Raw genomic sequence first — 14,423 nt, forward strand, 5'->3', positions numbered from 1 at the left:
CTTCTCAGGAATATCAAATGTTTGTTTAGAAATGTCGAGGGATTCCAAAATTTGTACATACTACAATACCGCACAGTTATCGACTAGCTACAAAGAGAAGCAACAGGAACTTGAAATGTGATACCTCATGTCATTATTATGTCACGGGAATGTTCACGCTTTCCGTCACGGGACGACTTCCGCAATAAGGTCAGAATCAACTTTCACTCTCCACAAATGCTTCAGCTTCAAGAAAGTTCAGAACAGACGAAATCGTTCGATTGGTTATTTCGACATAGATCATAATTCCTTGTTTTGGTCTGTAAGCTTCACAGTCGTATTGATCAGGCTTGGGAAAGTTTTCGGAAAACGTGGCCTTTGTTTTAAGCAAAAACAAAAATTCAAGTCTGGAGAGGAGGCCAGATCCCGCGAGAATGAATGAAAATCATGACATACTGGACGGAAAACCGTTCAAAGTCATCGTTTTTGGCGAAGCAGGTGTCGGAAAATCCGGTGAGTCGTATGACTTTGATCTATAGCCGTTGCTGAACTAGTTCTCAGTGTAATTGTTGTGATTCGATATCTTCGGCAAAACAACGAACTTTTCATAGTTGTGATAAACTGTTTCGGATAATTAATCTTATTATCACAAAGCCTGCATTTTATATTCCGTAAGTTTTGTTTACCATCTACGATAGCCGGAATATCTCGCCGAAGGAATCTTTCACTATGAAAACGAAAGCAAAACATTTTATATGATAATGAATGCTTCTTAGTTATTTGCTGAGGCTAACTGTCAACAAAACTTACAAACATGACCTGGAGTCCTTGTCGTAGATTACGATCAAATCATTACAAAGCTGGTTGCACGCAACAATTTAATTTTCGAGGAAAACGCAAATATTTGTCTCTAAATAAATTTTTAAACATTTTATCCTTAAAATTTTCAAAGGAAACCTTAGCTGATTTCAACCTTGTCAATATCATAAGGACACTGTCGAGAAAACATGCAATGATAACGTCATAAGTGTTGCTGGATGAGATGTTACTGTCTTAGCCAGGAAGATCTGTTTCGAATTAGATACGACTAAAAAGAAGCTGCAGTGAAGAGGAAATCGGAACTATTAGGGTTGTTTTGCACGATTTAAATGTTTTTGCGTTAACGACATGGTTAGATACGAACGTGTTTCAATATCCAGTCTTCCTTGGTGGCCTCTGCTTAGTGACAAACAAGTCGTAAGAGATGTCACGCTAGCGACTTGAGTGGTCTTCAACCTCATTCTCAGTGTCCTCTCTCTTCCTTCCTCTATTTGCAAAGTTGTGTGAAATAACACTTGACATAACGTGTGCGTTTACTTTGTTATGAAGGGCGCGATCAGAGCCAACAAGTTAATCTTGCCAATTTTTTGAACGTAAAATACAGTGTAATCTAATTGTTATCGTGCTTGCCTTCCTTCCTTCTTTGAAATCAATTTTGTTGGTAATCCTGGTTAATTAAAATATTTTTCGGAATTTAAGGGATTTTTCAAACAGAATTTGTCACTTTAGGACTAGATCGTATAATTTATTATCTGATTATTCGTTGTGATGTAAAGGACTATCTAATTCAAATCGGTACGTGTTTCATCTACTACGACGGGGGGAGTTTAGCATTTAGTCGACCTACAGGTAAGAGTAAGGTAGAAAAACGGAATATTTCACGTCACTTGAGCTTTCGTCACCAAATTGTGATTACAGATGCAAATTTTATCACGTGAAGGTCAAGCAAGTGAAACTGTTACTAAAAATTGATGAACAAAGTTGTCGAGTTTGATTTGCGTGTTGAGCCGATCCAATTTCCTGTGAAGATTGCTCATTGTTTCTCGCAGTAGTCACCGAGGGAAGGCGGACTACAGTTTAGGCTTTATTAGCCTAGGACACCTTGTGGATAATACATGAATACAAAATTGTCGCCATTACTTTTCGTCATAAGGACTACTTAGTATGACATAGGCTCGTCTTTATCGTGTTCATGGTAACAGGGTGACTTAATACTGTTGATCTTTCACAGCTTATCACTTGACATAACCATTGTATCCAATCATGACTAAGAATAGAACCTCTTCATAGGATGGTAAGAGCCAGAATCCTGATAATTTAACTCTAATTTACCTTTTAGCCAACCATCTAATAAAAATAATAAGAAAATTAAAACAACACCAAAAACAACAAATATTTAATACATGCGAAACATTTTCTTTTTTTTCATTTTTCCAAATGATTTTAGAGGTCTCTTGAATAAAGCTATCCTTTCCATGGTCGCTGTTCATTTGTTCGCGCCTCACGAAGTCGATTACATGTCAGTCAATTTTGGGAAGGGACTATTTCTTGCAGTTTTGTTGACAATTAGACATCCTGCCCTCTTGTCATATACAGCTATCTTCACTTCCTTTCAAATGTTTACGAATGAATTATTGGAAATTTAAGCTGAGTGCGTTCAATCGAGGGTGGGCGGTTTAATGTCAAGAGTTCATTTCCGTTACACTCACTGAACCCGAAAAAAATTTCATTTAGCCCATGACAGGAGCCCAACAATGGGCTCCCGCCTATGTAAGTTTATGTTAAACCAATATGGTGAATGTTTGAATTTGATCATAATAACTGTGTTAAACCAATATGGTGAATGTTTGAGTTTGATCTTAATAACTGTGTTAAACCAATATGGTGAATGTTTGAGTTTGATCATCATAACTGTGTTAAACCAATATGGTGAATGTTTGAGTTTGATCATAATAACTGTGTTAAACCAATATGGTGAATGTTTGAGTTTGATCATCATAACTGTGTTAAACCAATATGGTGAATGTTTGAATTTGATCATAATAACTGTGTTAAACCAATATGGTGAATGTTTGAGTTTGATCATCATAACTGTGATAACTGTAAAACAATTTTGTAATCCTCTCTATTTCTAAGATGATATGGAGTCAGTTTAGTTATTAAAAGCTTGTCAAGATTGTCAACCAAACCACACTAGTTAAACAATAAAGTAAAACTTCAGACACCCAGCTAGCTAACTTGGCTGTTTCCATGCCCACTGACTCAGTATATTTGCGTTTTTCTTGGCAACATAACATCGCTTTAAAAGCGTAATTACGCAGCAGTCATTCAGTTAGTCTAAAATTATGAAAGCTACCCTGAAATAAACTAGAATTTTGACAATACCAACAGCCTACGCAACTTTTACAGACTAGACGATGTTTTTGTCCTATAGTTCAATTATACACACTATTTGGTGAGATTGTTTAAGCAGAATGCAAAACTTTTGCCGACCTCTCCGAGGAGAAACAGTATTTACTTGAAGTTACAGCAAAGTACTGGCACATTACCGTTATCCGAGAATGCATGAATTGGCCTCTTGAAGACTGTTGTTTTGCGCAGTTCTTCCGGATCATAAAACAACTGACTTTATTTCTCTCTTTTTCCGAACTGGTTGGTTTGTCCTCAAATTTCTGCAATCCACAGGGTGGTTTTAAAGCCTTCCTATCAAGTTGCTGGGTAAACCGCAGTAATACCCGAATGAATGAGTCGGAAAGCAAAGGGATTTTTATAATTAGACTTTTTGGACCAAAAAAACGTTGACCAAAAATTGATGTGAACTGTGTGCTCATCTTTCGCATCTGCGAATTTTACGCTTGATAATTATGTATCCTCGTGACAATAACGAGTGGTTCTGAAATTGCATCGTCCTGCGTACAGGTTGTTATGCACGTTCTTGACTGAACCCGCAGTTGGCATTTCATCAAGACACGGTCACCTGTTTTCTCTTTTGAAGTTTCCAAAAAATACCAATCATTTCGAAGTGTGTGGTGGAAGAACATTTTTGCCATTCACGCACGCGAAATCTAACTCTGTCTTTTTCGATATAGACTATATCTTGGGACATTCGGGAAATGAAAAAAGGAAACACCTTTCGTCCGACTAACCCTATGACAGATTATGACGATCTTTTCCTGACTTTTTAAAATCCACTTCAACTAAGGACATCATTACAAACAGCATGCTTGAGGGAAGAAAATCACAGCGTGTTGCGATGTTAAATACGTGATCGCCATTTCATCCAAGAGGATTATCCATTCAAATCACTTTAGCCAATTGGCAAACATGCCGTATGTGTAAACAGAGACGAGAGAAAAAGAAACTCACTAATCGCTGTATGGCCATTACGACCTTGGATATTTAGTTCCCTACTGAAGACAATCCAATGACTGGAACTCGAGAACACCTCTCCCTTCTTATCAATCAAAGTTGTTCTCTAGGAAATTGATGAGGGAAAAGTTTCTGAACTTCGTCTTTTCGTGTGTTTTTAAAGAATTCAGTCGCCAAAAACATATGAAATGCATTGTCTAATTTTTTTAGGTTCAGTCTAAAAGGCTGTCCTGAATCGCTGAGATGCAGCTCTAACAGCTTTCAATAATGTATTTTTACGACTCTTCCGGTATGTATTACTGTTTGGGCAACGAAGTCCAAAAAAAACGAAGGATTATTGTTTAGAAAATGCGAAATTTTCTACGCTGAATAGCTCGTGTGCTTAACGAACCTTCTAATTACACTCGGCCAAAAGTTGTCGATTGTTTTAAACTTTAACAATAATCCCTGATGATGAACTGGAAGATTGATGCCAGAATTAACATCATTTCGACAGTTTTTTTGTGTAGCTACAACACTTGATATATTACCCATCTACTTTCACTCGACCGGAAATTCGTGGTTCAGATCCAAAGTGATCGTGCAATTGATCTTCCGATAACTGTGTTTTTCTATCATTATCAAATGCTATGATTCACTAAAGAAAACACTTGATTTGCCTATTCAGTATCTTGATTTAGCTAAAAAATATCTATTTCATGGTTTCATCCAACGCTTCAGCTTTTTTTTTTTAAAAACGTGACCTGAAAGTGGTGGTCTCTCGACTGGGTGTCTTTTTAATTAGCAAATTAAAGGTATGGAATGTTTGCGGAGTATTACAATTTCAATAAAAAAACAAAGGGCGAATTATTTAATCTGTGATTAAGATCTCTAAATGATGACAGGAGATAACCTTCCAAGGGCGCAGTACAATAAGCTATAACTCGATGAATCTTTGACTTAAAGTAGTACCGTCGACAAAGACGGATGGTGTTAATTGCTCGTGTGCTAAATCTAGTAGAATTTGTTAAGGCTTTGATGATCTAAAATCGGGAAGATAGTCTTTGATCGTCTCGCACCGGAACAAGACTTCCACGCGTAGAAAACCCATAATTTGTAAACAGTTAACGCCTCTTGATTTCACTTACAAAGTTAAGAGTTGTAATGGCTGTGAATAAAGGTTTGGGAGTAAGCTTCGCGCATAAACATTTCTGATCAAGGGAGAGAAATAAATCGCACGATAAAGACAGCGCTGTTCCATTTAGCGCGAATGCTCCAAGCTATTCAAAATGAAAACCGATCTACGGGAAGTGGGTGGTTTATTTTTTTGCGGCAACCTGCTTGTATAATTATAGCTTTGCGCTTATAATTAAATTAAGCTTTGTGAAATACCACACTCAAAAGAGGTTAACGAAAAGGTCAAATATGAATGCCATAAAAGATAGATGGCACAATGGAGCGAAAAGTCCACACTAATATCTGCTTATTACTTTAGACTGTCGACTTATTACTTTTGACATAAATACGTGCTTGTTCGAATTGAAAAAATTAGTTAAATTAACTCCGAAAACTATTGTTCAAAATACACATAAGTGGTGTTACGTCTTACTGCTGCTTAAGCAATGCTATCTGTTTACAAAGAGAACTGAAGTTATCACGCAGGGAGTGGTGTTGCGTGCTGTTTCCAATGCATGCTTTCATCACGTACCGGTGTGAAATATCGTCAATTCGACAATCGTTTGTTCAAAGAGGTGAAACAACGCCAAGAAACAACCGATATAAATGGCCGTCAAGATACAATTTCAAGACTTATGCGTTATTTGAAGTTTATCATATGTCAGTGGGGGTGATGAAAGCACTCTTATCACTCTCTCGAACCTTCTTGTTTGAACCTTAGCTCATCAAAAAAATCATCTTCTATAGCGCCGTCTCTTCATTTCCTTCTACAAATACTAAAATTCAATTAGATAAACTGCCCATACGTTTTACCGCAGAGCAGACTCGACTTTGAAGATATCTCAAATTGGTTCATACGTGCTGTCATGTGTAAGAAAAGATAACTTCAAAACGTTTTCTCAAGGAGGTCGAATGTAAATAGGGCTTGCCTTAGTATTTCAATCTGTTCGTCAAAATGAGATTTAAATTTCCATTAAATTCATAATGACCGCTGTAATGTTCCCACCAGTAATGTTCATTTGCTTTCCAAACATCGTTCGCTACTTTGACGAAAGATATATCGAGGATTTGAAAACATCAAGGAAAGATTAAGCCTAAGAGCAGCAATTACCGCTGATGATCCTGCGGTTAGTGAGGTGCAGAGATACCCCATTTTGTTATCATAGTCAAAGAGCACTCCTTCCGACAAATCGTTGTTTACTTTTTTATCTTAAGATAAGATGTAAAGCGATGAATTTTTCTACAGGTACACAAATATTAATTTTAATGAAGACTTCAGGGCTTCCCTGAAATCCAAGGTTGGAAACTTGAATACTCCTAAGTTTCGAAACGACCACATTTATTCAACAAGCTAATTCCTCCAGATGTGCAAGATGTGAGTAAAAAGAAACATTTCGCGGCGCATTATAACGAAAAGCTCTGTTATGGTGTCAACTCTTCTTTTAAAATGAATGCAAAGCCTCAGAGTCTTTGCCTAAATCAACGAATAAGGCGAGTCGTATCAGTACAAGAATCTGGTGACAGTGTCAGTTCCTTTCGGTACCAAACAAGACAAATAATTGTTTTAGGCTTGGCCAGAAAGCTTTACCTTAGCCAAATTTTAAATTTTCATATGAGGAGCACACACCCCGAGACAGCAATTCCGAGTACTGTAGAAATAACCGCATAAATATGGACCAAACAGTCACTTTATCGTTTTGTACCGACATAAATAGACTTACCTTATACAATTATCTTGATTTTCAGCTTTGAGCATTCGATACGTTTGCCAAGAGTTCTCGGACGCCTATGACCCAACAATAGGTACGTTGGACAGATTTATCAACCGTCAAGTGGATATTGCATTAACAGGAAGATAGTAGACATGACGTAAGAGGTCGATCGATCAGCTTCATATAAGTTCAATTAGGCGGACCTATAAACAAATTGAATTAGCACTTGAAAGCTTCCTGTGGAGTTTAATTTGGTTTCTTTAGAAGGGAATCTGCACCCAGTGCCTCTCTTTGTTTGTTGAAATTACAAATGAAATGGTTGGTGGGTAAATTAAAAAAATGGTATTTATGTTTTTAAACAAGTTCTTCATTGTTGTCCTTTTCATCCTTTTGTTATAGCGAGAAATGGCTCATCTCCTGTAGAGGCCAGTAGAACCATGCCGAATTAAAAAAAAAAATTTGAACAGAATCACTACAATTGAAAAGATTGGCACACCCACACCACCAACTCAAAACATATGGCTAAATACCAAACAAATTCCAAAGAAACACAGAAACCTGACCACAAACAGTTCAAACACCCGGCTCAAAACAGAATGGCTTTTTAAATTCACACTTCGCAAAAATCCACAATACGAACCCAACCCAAAACAGCAACACAAAACTAAACCGAGAACAAAAAAATTTGTTTAGAGCCGCAGAACATACGTGCATTTAGCCAACACTTGTGGTTAGACATCTCTATATATATCTTTCACACGTTTTATGCCCTGAAAGCTAAGAAAAACCCTTACCTTTATTTTACACGTATCATTTTACTTATAATCGTTCATATAACGATGATACAAGCAACTCATTGTATCAGTTGGTTAGTTGTTGTTAAATTTTAGTAAAGAAGGGAGAAAAAAAACTGAACAAAAATTTCCCTCTGTTATTCGTCGCATGGTTAGATGCGAAATTTCTTGAGAAACATCAGGAGAGGACTTTATTCTCTCTCGGAAAGATTCATTGTTTCTTTGACCTTTAGATATGTAGATATGTATCTTTAGATACATCAAATCAATCCAAATAACTCTTTTGCTGTGGTTGTAGTGTATTTTTTTTACTTAAGAAATTCCGTACTTTCGAGATAATTCATTTTATTTCCAGGACTTCAGCTTGCCCCCTTCGTTCTCTTCCCATGCGCGTTAAGACAATTTCAATCACTGAAAGCACGACTTTTCTGAAAATCTTGCCTAGCATAGCTTTGACCGCGCTAAAATGTGATAAAGAGTAAGTCTGAAAAAGTCTAGTTTTAGGAATTATTTGATACACTGAGATGCAGGCTGTTAAATGTCTCTTAAACTTTGGTTATTTTTAAGAGGATAACTACGAAATAGATATTGAGGTGAATGGATGCCCGATCAAAGTTGAAGTGGTTGACACGGCAGGAAACGTAAGTTTACCCAATCTCAATTTCGCTCCCACGACCTTGAAGTACAACCATTCTTAACTCAAAGATCAAGCTACCCTCTGATCTTCCAGTCATTTCAGTGATGCCAGAACCCTGAAGTACTGTGGCTCAAGCTGTGGTGACATTGGTCTCCAACACGTGATAAAAAGTTTACTTGACATTTAACAATTGAAAGTTACAAACAACACATAACATTTATCATCATTCTCCTCCCTTTATATAATATCGTTTTAAACTACATCTCCTTTCAGTCCAACTTCGCCCGTTCTTTGTTTAGTAATTGTTTGTTACATTCACCCATACGTAAATGTGCTTGACTCGTAAATAATTTTATTTAAGGACGTGTTCCGGCGAATGAGAGATCAATACATAAAAAGTGGGGACGGATTCTTGTTGGTTTATTCCATAACAGACCGCTCTAGTTCCACTGCAATCACGTCTTTCCATGAACAAATCGTTGCTGCTAAAGGAAAAAAGGACAAAATCATACCTCAAATCCCCATTATTTTGGTTGGAAACAAAGTGAGCAAAGTTACTCATTGTTTTCTTGATTGTTATTATTGTTATTGCTGTGGATTCGTGCTTCATTGACCTATTTATATGTCAGTATGTTGATTTCTCGATTTATTTTCATGTGGATTGTGCACGTCTTTGAATTGTTGCCTCTACGTTAGGTAATTATTCCGTAGTATCTGCTTGCGTCGTTTGCCTTTCTCCAATTTGCACTGATTTCTGTGAAATCGGTTCAGATGTCATTAGAGAACCTTCAAATGACGTCTACTGGATTCGGTGAAAAAAAGGGAAAAAAAGTTTTTACAATAAAACATTGTAACCTGAATAAAATTCTGTTTTACATCAATAATGCCCACATATCGATCTACAACGTACAGACAAAACTGATGTTGTTACTCTCTGGAGGAAATTTATCTTACTGATGGGATGGTTTAAATCTTACTCAGCAACTCTGGCTCACATGTAACCTCACTACAACGAAATGCATTCTTGACCATCGTATAACTATTTTCTGAAATCACAAGTTCCCCGCCATTTTGGGCAAAGCTCGGCAAAATCCTCATTTTATGAAGTCGCACGTGTCTGGTTTCTATTTTGTACTATTCTAAATCTTATTTTGTTCCATCTTCAGAGTGACCTTGATGATGAAAGAGAAGTTTCATATCAGGACGGGAAAAAAATTGCTGCTACCTTATGTTGCTCATTTTTTGAAACCTCTGCCAAGAACGACATTGGTGTAGATGAAGTATTTGCCAACTTGGCAAAAAAAATGAGAGAATCTAGAGCGAACTCTGTCCGGAAAGCTTTCATAAGAGATCGACATAGATTCTCTTTGCGAAATCTGTCGCTAAAAGAGAAGAAATGTAAAGAGAAGCTGCAGGCCTTTAGGGCAGGTGAGACAAAGTCCAAACTATCTAAGAGGGCCAATGGAAGATTTAGGGGACTTATTTGCGGCGCAAGAAGTCTAGATACCATTGATGGTTAGAACTCTGTGATACAGATATCTATTAAAAATCTTTTGACAAAAATATCTTTCCAAACCAATAAGGGAATTTGTAGTACGATATACCATGAAGGATTTTAAGTCAAAGGTTAGAGAACTACAACTTTTCATTGTGATCTTAATTAGTCTATCGACTCACGACCTAAAGAAGGTTTCAGAGCCTGATATACATGAAAGAACATAAAGCAATCTAAAATTGAAGTTCTCCGGAGCTGAAATTCGGTTGCTTCAAGTCTCCTAAAAATATCGTGTTTGTTGATGTTCGTGAGCCTTTCATTGTTTTTCTCGTAGTTGAAGGCTGCATCTTACTGACGCCTATATGAATGTCAAAATAATACCATATGTTTCCCAAGCAGCAATATTTTGAAGTTTACAAGAAGCTTGCTAAGCTTTAGTTTGTAAGATACTACACTATTTTTTTAAATTGATAAAAATATCGAACGTTCTTAAACGAGCTACGAAAAAGGTGTCAAGAAATCTTTTTTTCTTCGAGTGATAATCTTAGTATCTTGTACTTAAAGATAAATAATTGAGAGGAAAGCAGCTCGGAATAGTTACCTGCTGACGAGCTCAGGTGCTTTTTAGAGCACTCAGTACTCAATAGCAGCAGTAATTTTTACATCAAGCCAAGCAAAGTAAGGGTGTATCCTTCTTCAAGGACCATGTTTCTTATTTAATGATGCTAAAATAAGAAATTCAAATTTTTTAGCGAAGTCTGAGTAGAAGGACACCTGCTGCGCTAGTGAGTATCCTAGAACAATTTATTTAAAACACTTGCACCGAGGCTTACTTAGAAGCCTTCGTTCCTTAATTTTTATCCCTACGATATTTTTTAAGTATTTTGCATGTCGGCAGATTGCATAAGCGCCATTTCTTACTCTGACCAAAGCCGCTGTTGCATTGCAAGAGCTAACGGTAGTCGGTAGCATACTGGTCCACCGCTTTCGTCAGTCTCGTTACTAAATCATAAATTAAAGCGCAGACTATAGTTTATTTGTAATGTAGTTTTTGTCTCCTGAACGAGGTCCAAAGTTTAACGCAAGAGGTAGACAAGGTAATATTAAAGTTCTGTCTAGTATATAATATTAATCATCGATATTTCGTTCATGCCTTGACGAAGACTGTATAAGGAAAGCCAGAACGAGAGTGGTAGTCTGACTCGGACATCACATGAACAAGGCCTCTTTAATGTTTTACAGATGAATACTTCGTCGCTCTTTCTATACCCAGCGACCTCGGTTGCGACGTATTTCTTTGTACATTAATTGAGGTAATCTCTTCAACTCTTTTGTTTTCTTCCTGGCTTGAAAATGAGTTGAAACCAGCACCGTAATTCCGACAAGAACAACTGCCAGCATTATCCATCCCCCAATCTATGAATTAAGACAAAAAGTTGCACCTTTACTAGCATATCTCAATAATAACAGCGCTAGAATAAATTACTTTTCAGGATATCATGGTGTGAAAAGAGGTGACTTCCTTTTAAGGGGGATGGGGAGAGAACGATCCTAACGTCCTCAAAGTGTCATAAACTCAAATCTAAGACACTGAAATTTATTATATGATAACAGAGCACAAATTAGTAAAGTGAACTATTGAAAAAAAGCTCCGTTGAAGATAGAGTATTAGTGCAATGTTTTCCATCGTCATTTTCAATAATATCTGAGAGATTTGATAATAGTTTACTTCATTTAGGATGTTTACTCTGGACTTAAAAATTTCTAACGAAATTGATCGCTAAGATACGCCAGCCCCACCCCCCTCCCCCCGAAATATTCCATTCTCTACAAAGAAGGGCATTATCGCTTGTTTAGTATGATAGCTTAAATGATTATCGAGAGGTGAATACTCTGATTTGTCAAGGATTATCTTATCTCTCGAAATAGGCATCCCAGGTAAGGTAATGACAATTATTGAAGGTTTAATTTAAGAAATGACCACCGCATAATTAAACAAAAAACTGGAAGTAACTTTAGTTGCTCAGATAATCAGTTTGGTTGAGCAAAGCAATCATATCTTTTCCTAAGGCTCATTGGATAATATAGAATGATCATATCGACTTCACAATGGGGATTCTTCATAAATAATTTCTTTGCCTTGGGGTGATTTTTATGAATTAATTCAATTCTAATGATCTTTTCTTTTAAAATCATCATGAGTGAATAATAATGATTTAAGTTTAAATCTTGGAATTCTGCGTTGTAATTACAGTAATGGTCTTTTGATGGCGTGTTTGATATGCACACGTTTTAAATAATGTATGCAGACCTGTAACAATATAAAAATGCAAAAAACGTTGGTCTGTCACCATGGTCACTTAGAAATTGGTACACTTTATCTATCGGAAAAAGCATAGTAAGATAACTGGGAATCGATGATATCCAACCAAATTTGTTCCTGATAAGTGAAATATTTAAGAACTAAGGACAATTCCCTTTAATAGCCTCGAAAATCATTGTACTTTTTCCCTCTCGAGTTCATAGAATAAACGTCCAACGTCTATTAAGGATCACTATTGCACCTTGTAAGCTGCCGGAGAGGCAGGTGTTTGAAGCATGGTCGTTTAGCACTTTACTGATTATTTTTTTTTCGGTCTACCATTAAATTTTAGTATTAGCATTCTTCATCCTGTAGGTTTTTCCACAATGGTTGTTTGATTTTTGTTATTGCTTTTTCTATTTCATAGTTTAGCTCATTGTTTTTGTATTTCTACACAAGTTGACTTTTGATCGAGCCGCCTGCCCACGCACGTAATAGTTAGTAGTGTCACGGACGTATAATGCATTCAAATATAAGCATGATCTCTAATTTTCCATAAGATCTGTACTGGCCTGGCTAACCGTTGAAATAATTCGATCCGTTTTGATTATTTTAACGTTGTTGGTTACTCGGTTGCGCGCTCAATATTCAGTTTTTCTTTGAATTTTCGTGTCGTTGTTGACATCATGACTCAGTGGAGTGCCTTTTTAAATGTACACAGGTCGTTTTTATCATGCGAAAACACTATTTATAAATCCTGTGATAATAATCGGTGTGCAAATAATAATTTTTCTATTAAAACCCATGATATTTTGAGTTCTATTTGAATTCTATGTCTTCGGCATGTTCCTGCTTCATCCTAAGCATGTCAGTAAGAACATATTAAAAGACGAGGGTGATTAAATTTATCACAAATAATTCAAAGCATTTCAGTTCTGAAACATTTAGAAATACTTACATTCACGTAAAAATCGACCCATCTAGTTACATAAGTGTCGCATGATTTCTCCACCGTTTGTCCTGAGGAGCAGTCTCCATTTTCATCGTAATTGTGAGTTGGGGCGGCAGTCGAATTCAACTCAAAATGATTCGTCCGATTCGGAGAAAAAGAAACGACAGAGGATGGAAGTTCCGGGAAGAAATATGTTGAGGTATTAGCGTGAGGTGAGCCTGAATTGACTCGCGATGTGGAAGTCAATGCATCGCTGTAAAGAAAAGTCGAACTGCGTTTTGTTGCCCGTGACTGTCGAAATACGGCCTCAGCTGAAAAACTTGATTGTTCTGGAATATTTGTTTCTTGCACTGTAAACACTTTGGATTTGGAATAAATTGTCTTGATTTCCAAGCTTGCTGCTAATGTTTTAGTGGCATAGTTCTCACGAAATCCGGCCATCTTCATAGAAGGTTTAATTTCCATAGTTAATGATGTTTTAATCGCGGCAGCGGTAGACATCACTTGGGTTTCTTTCGCATCGGACAATCCACAATACCGACTCCCAAGACATAGAGCCAACGGCAATATGAAATTTATACGAAAGAAGTGATGTTTTGAAGAAAGCATCGTACTTCACTGCGGCGTGCTCTTTGCCAGTTATACAGTCGCCTAGAGGTTTACACTGACCAAAGGTAATACGATTAATTTGTGACCACATTCATTATCTTTGCAGCTGTTTGAAGCAGCTAACTGTAACAAAACAACTTTTCCCATGTTCATTTGCATTTTGAAACTTGTCTTTAAATTCTTAAATAAACATTGTTTAATATTCCACGTACTGTCTGCTTTGACTTGCAGCTGAAATATTCAGTTTTCCCTGAGGTTTCTTGGCCTATTATGACAAAAAACCGTAAAGGTTGTTTCATGAATTAATCTTTGCTTTGCCAAAAAAAAAAAAAAGAAAGAAAGAAAATAAAAGAAAGAGCCAAAAAGGCCCTAACTTTTTTTTCACCTCATTTCATTACCATTATCATAATATCTATTTTGCTTTATTTTACGTGCAAAATAAGTATCTTATTACTCAATTCGCGATTGTTTCAAGCGTCATAGAAATGTCGTTTAATTTTTGTAAGTTAGTGTCATCGTCTCAGTTACATTGTTTGCACCACATACAACTAAAACCTGTCTCATCCAAACAAAGAGCTTACTAATTTATTTGAATCCATA

General features: G+C 36.6%; 3 protein-coding genes across 8 annotated transcripts in view; 1 reads left to right on the forward strand and 2 right to left on the reverse strand.

Moving 5' to 3' along the window:
- LOC113683469 (neuropeptide FF receptor 1) overlaps nt 1-7,220 on the reverse strand; it is a 31,555-nt gene extending 24,335 nt beyond the window's left edge. For 2 of the 6 annotated variants that reach the window (XM_027200714.2, XM_027200709.2), the window contains exon 1: nt 7,044-7,191. The gene's annotated coding sequence lies outside the window, so the exon portion shown is untranslated. Of the gene's footprint in view, nt 1-3,347; nt 3,513-7,043 lie in introns of those variants that run through there. The other 4 variants (XM_089204068.1, XM_089204067.1, XM_089204066.1 and 1 more) reach the window with 3 other exon arrangements.
- On the forward strand, nt 158-11,092 carry LOC113683471 (ras-related protein Rap-2b). The gene is made up of 5 exons (XM_027200716.2): nt 158-492; nt 7,069-7,125; nt 8,396-8,469; nt 8,827-9,009; nt 9,632-11,092. The coding sequence occupies exons 1-5, from the start codon at nt 414-416 to the stop codon at nt 9,983-9,985; spliced, it is 747 nt and encodes a 248-aa protein (XP_027056517.2). The 5' UTR covers nt 158-413; the 3' UTR covers nt 9,986-11,092.
- LOC113683470 (uncharacterized) lies at nt 10,106-13,978 on the reverse strand. The gene is made up of 2 exons (XM_027200715.2): nt 13,221-13,978; nt 10,106-11,376 (listed from the first exon to the last, which is right to left on the reverse strand). Exons 1-2 carry the CDS (start codon nt 13,821-13,823, stop codon nt 11,224-11,226), a joined length of 756 nt encoding a protein of 251 aa, XP_027056516.2. The 5' UTR covers nt 13,824-13,978; the 3' UTR covers nt 10,106-11,223.
- Nucleotides 13,979-14,423: the final 445 nt, after the last annotated feature.

Source organism: Pocillopora damicornis, chromosome 4, assembly GCF_964200805.1.
Source record: "Pocillopora damicornis chromosome 4, jaPocDami1.2, whole genome shotgun sequence".
NCBI classification, from domain to species: Eukaryota; Metazoa; Cnidaria; class Anthozoa; order Scleractinia; family Pocilloporidae; genus Pocillopora; species Pocillopora damicornis.

Bases quoted from the DNA above. Each gene is read 5' to 3' on its own strand.
- LOC113683470 (XM_027200715.2), bottom strand. From the start codon at position 13,823: ATGCTTTCTTCAAAACATCACTTCTTTCGTATAAATTTCATATTGCCG. The intron at 11,377-13,220 runs GTAAGTATTTCT...CTTAATTCATAG, and splicing joins GGGTCGATTTTTACGTGAAT to ATTGGGGGATGGATAATGCT.
- LOC113683471 (XM_027200716.2), top strand. From the start codon at position 414: ATGAATGAAAATCATGACATACTGGACGGAAAACCGTTCAAAGTCATC. The intron at 493-7,068 runs GTGAGTCGTATG...CTTGATTTTCAG, and splicing joins AGCAGGTGTCGGAAAATCCG to CTTTGAGCATTCGATACGTT. The intron at 7,126-8,395 runs GTACGTTGGACA...GTTATTTTTAAG, and splicing joins CGCCTATGACCCAACAATAG to AGGATAACTACGAAATAGAT.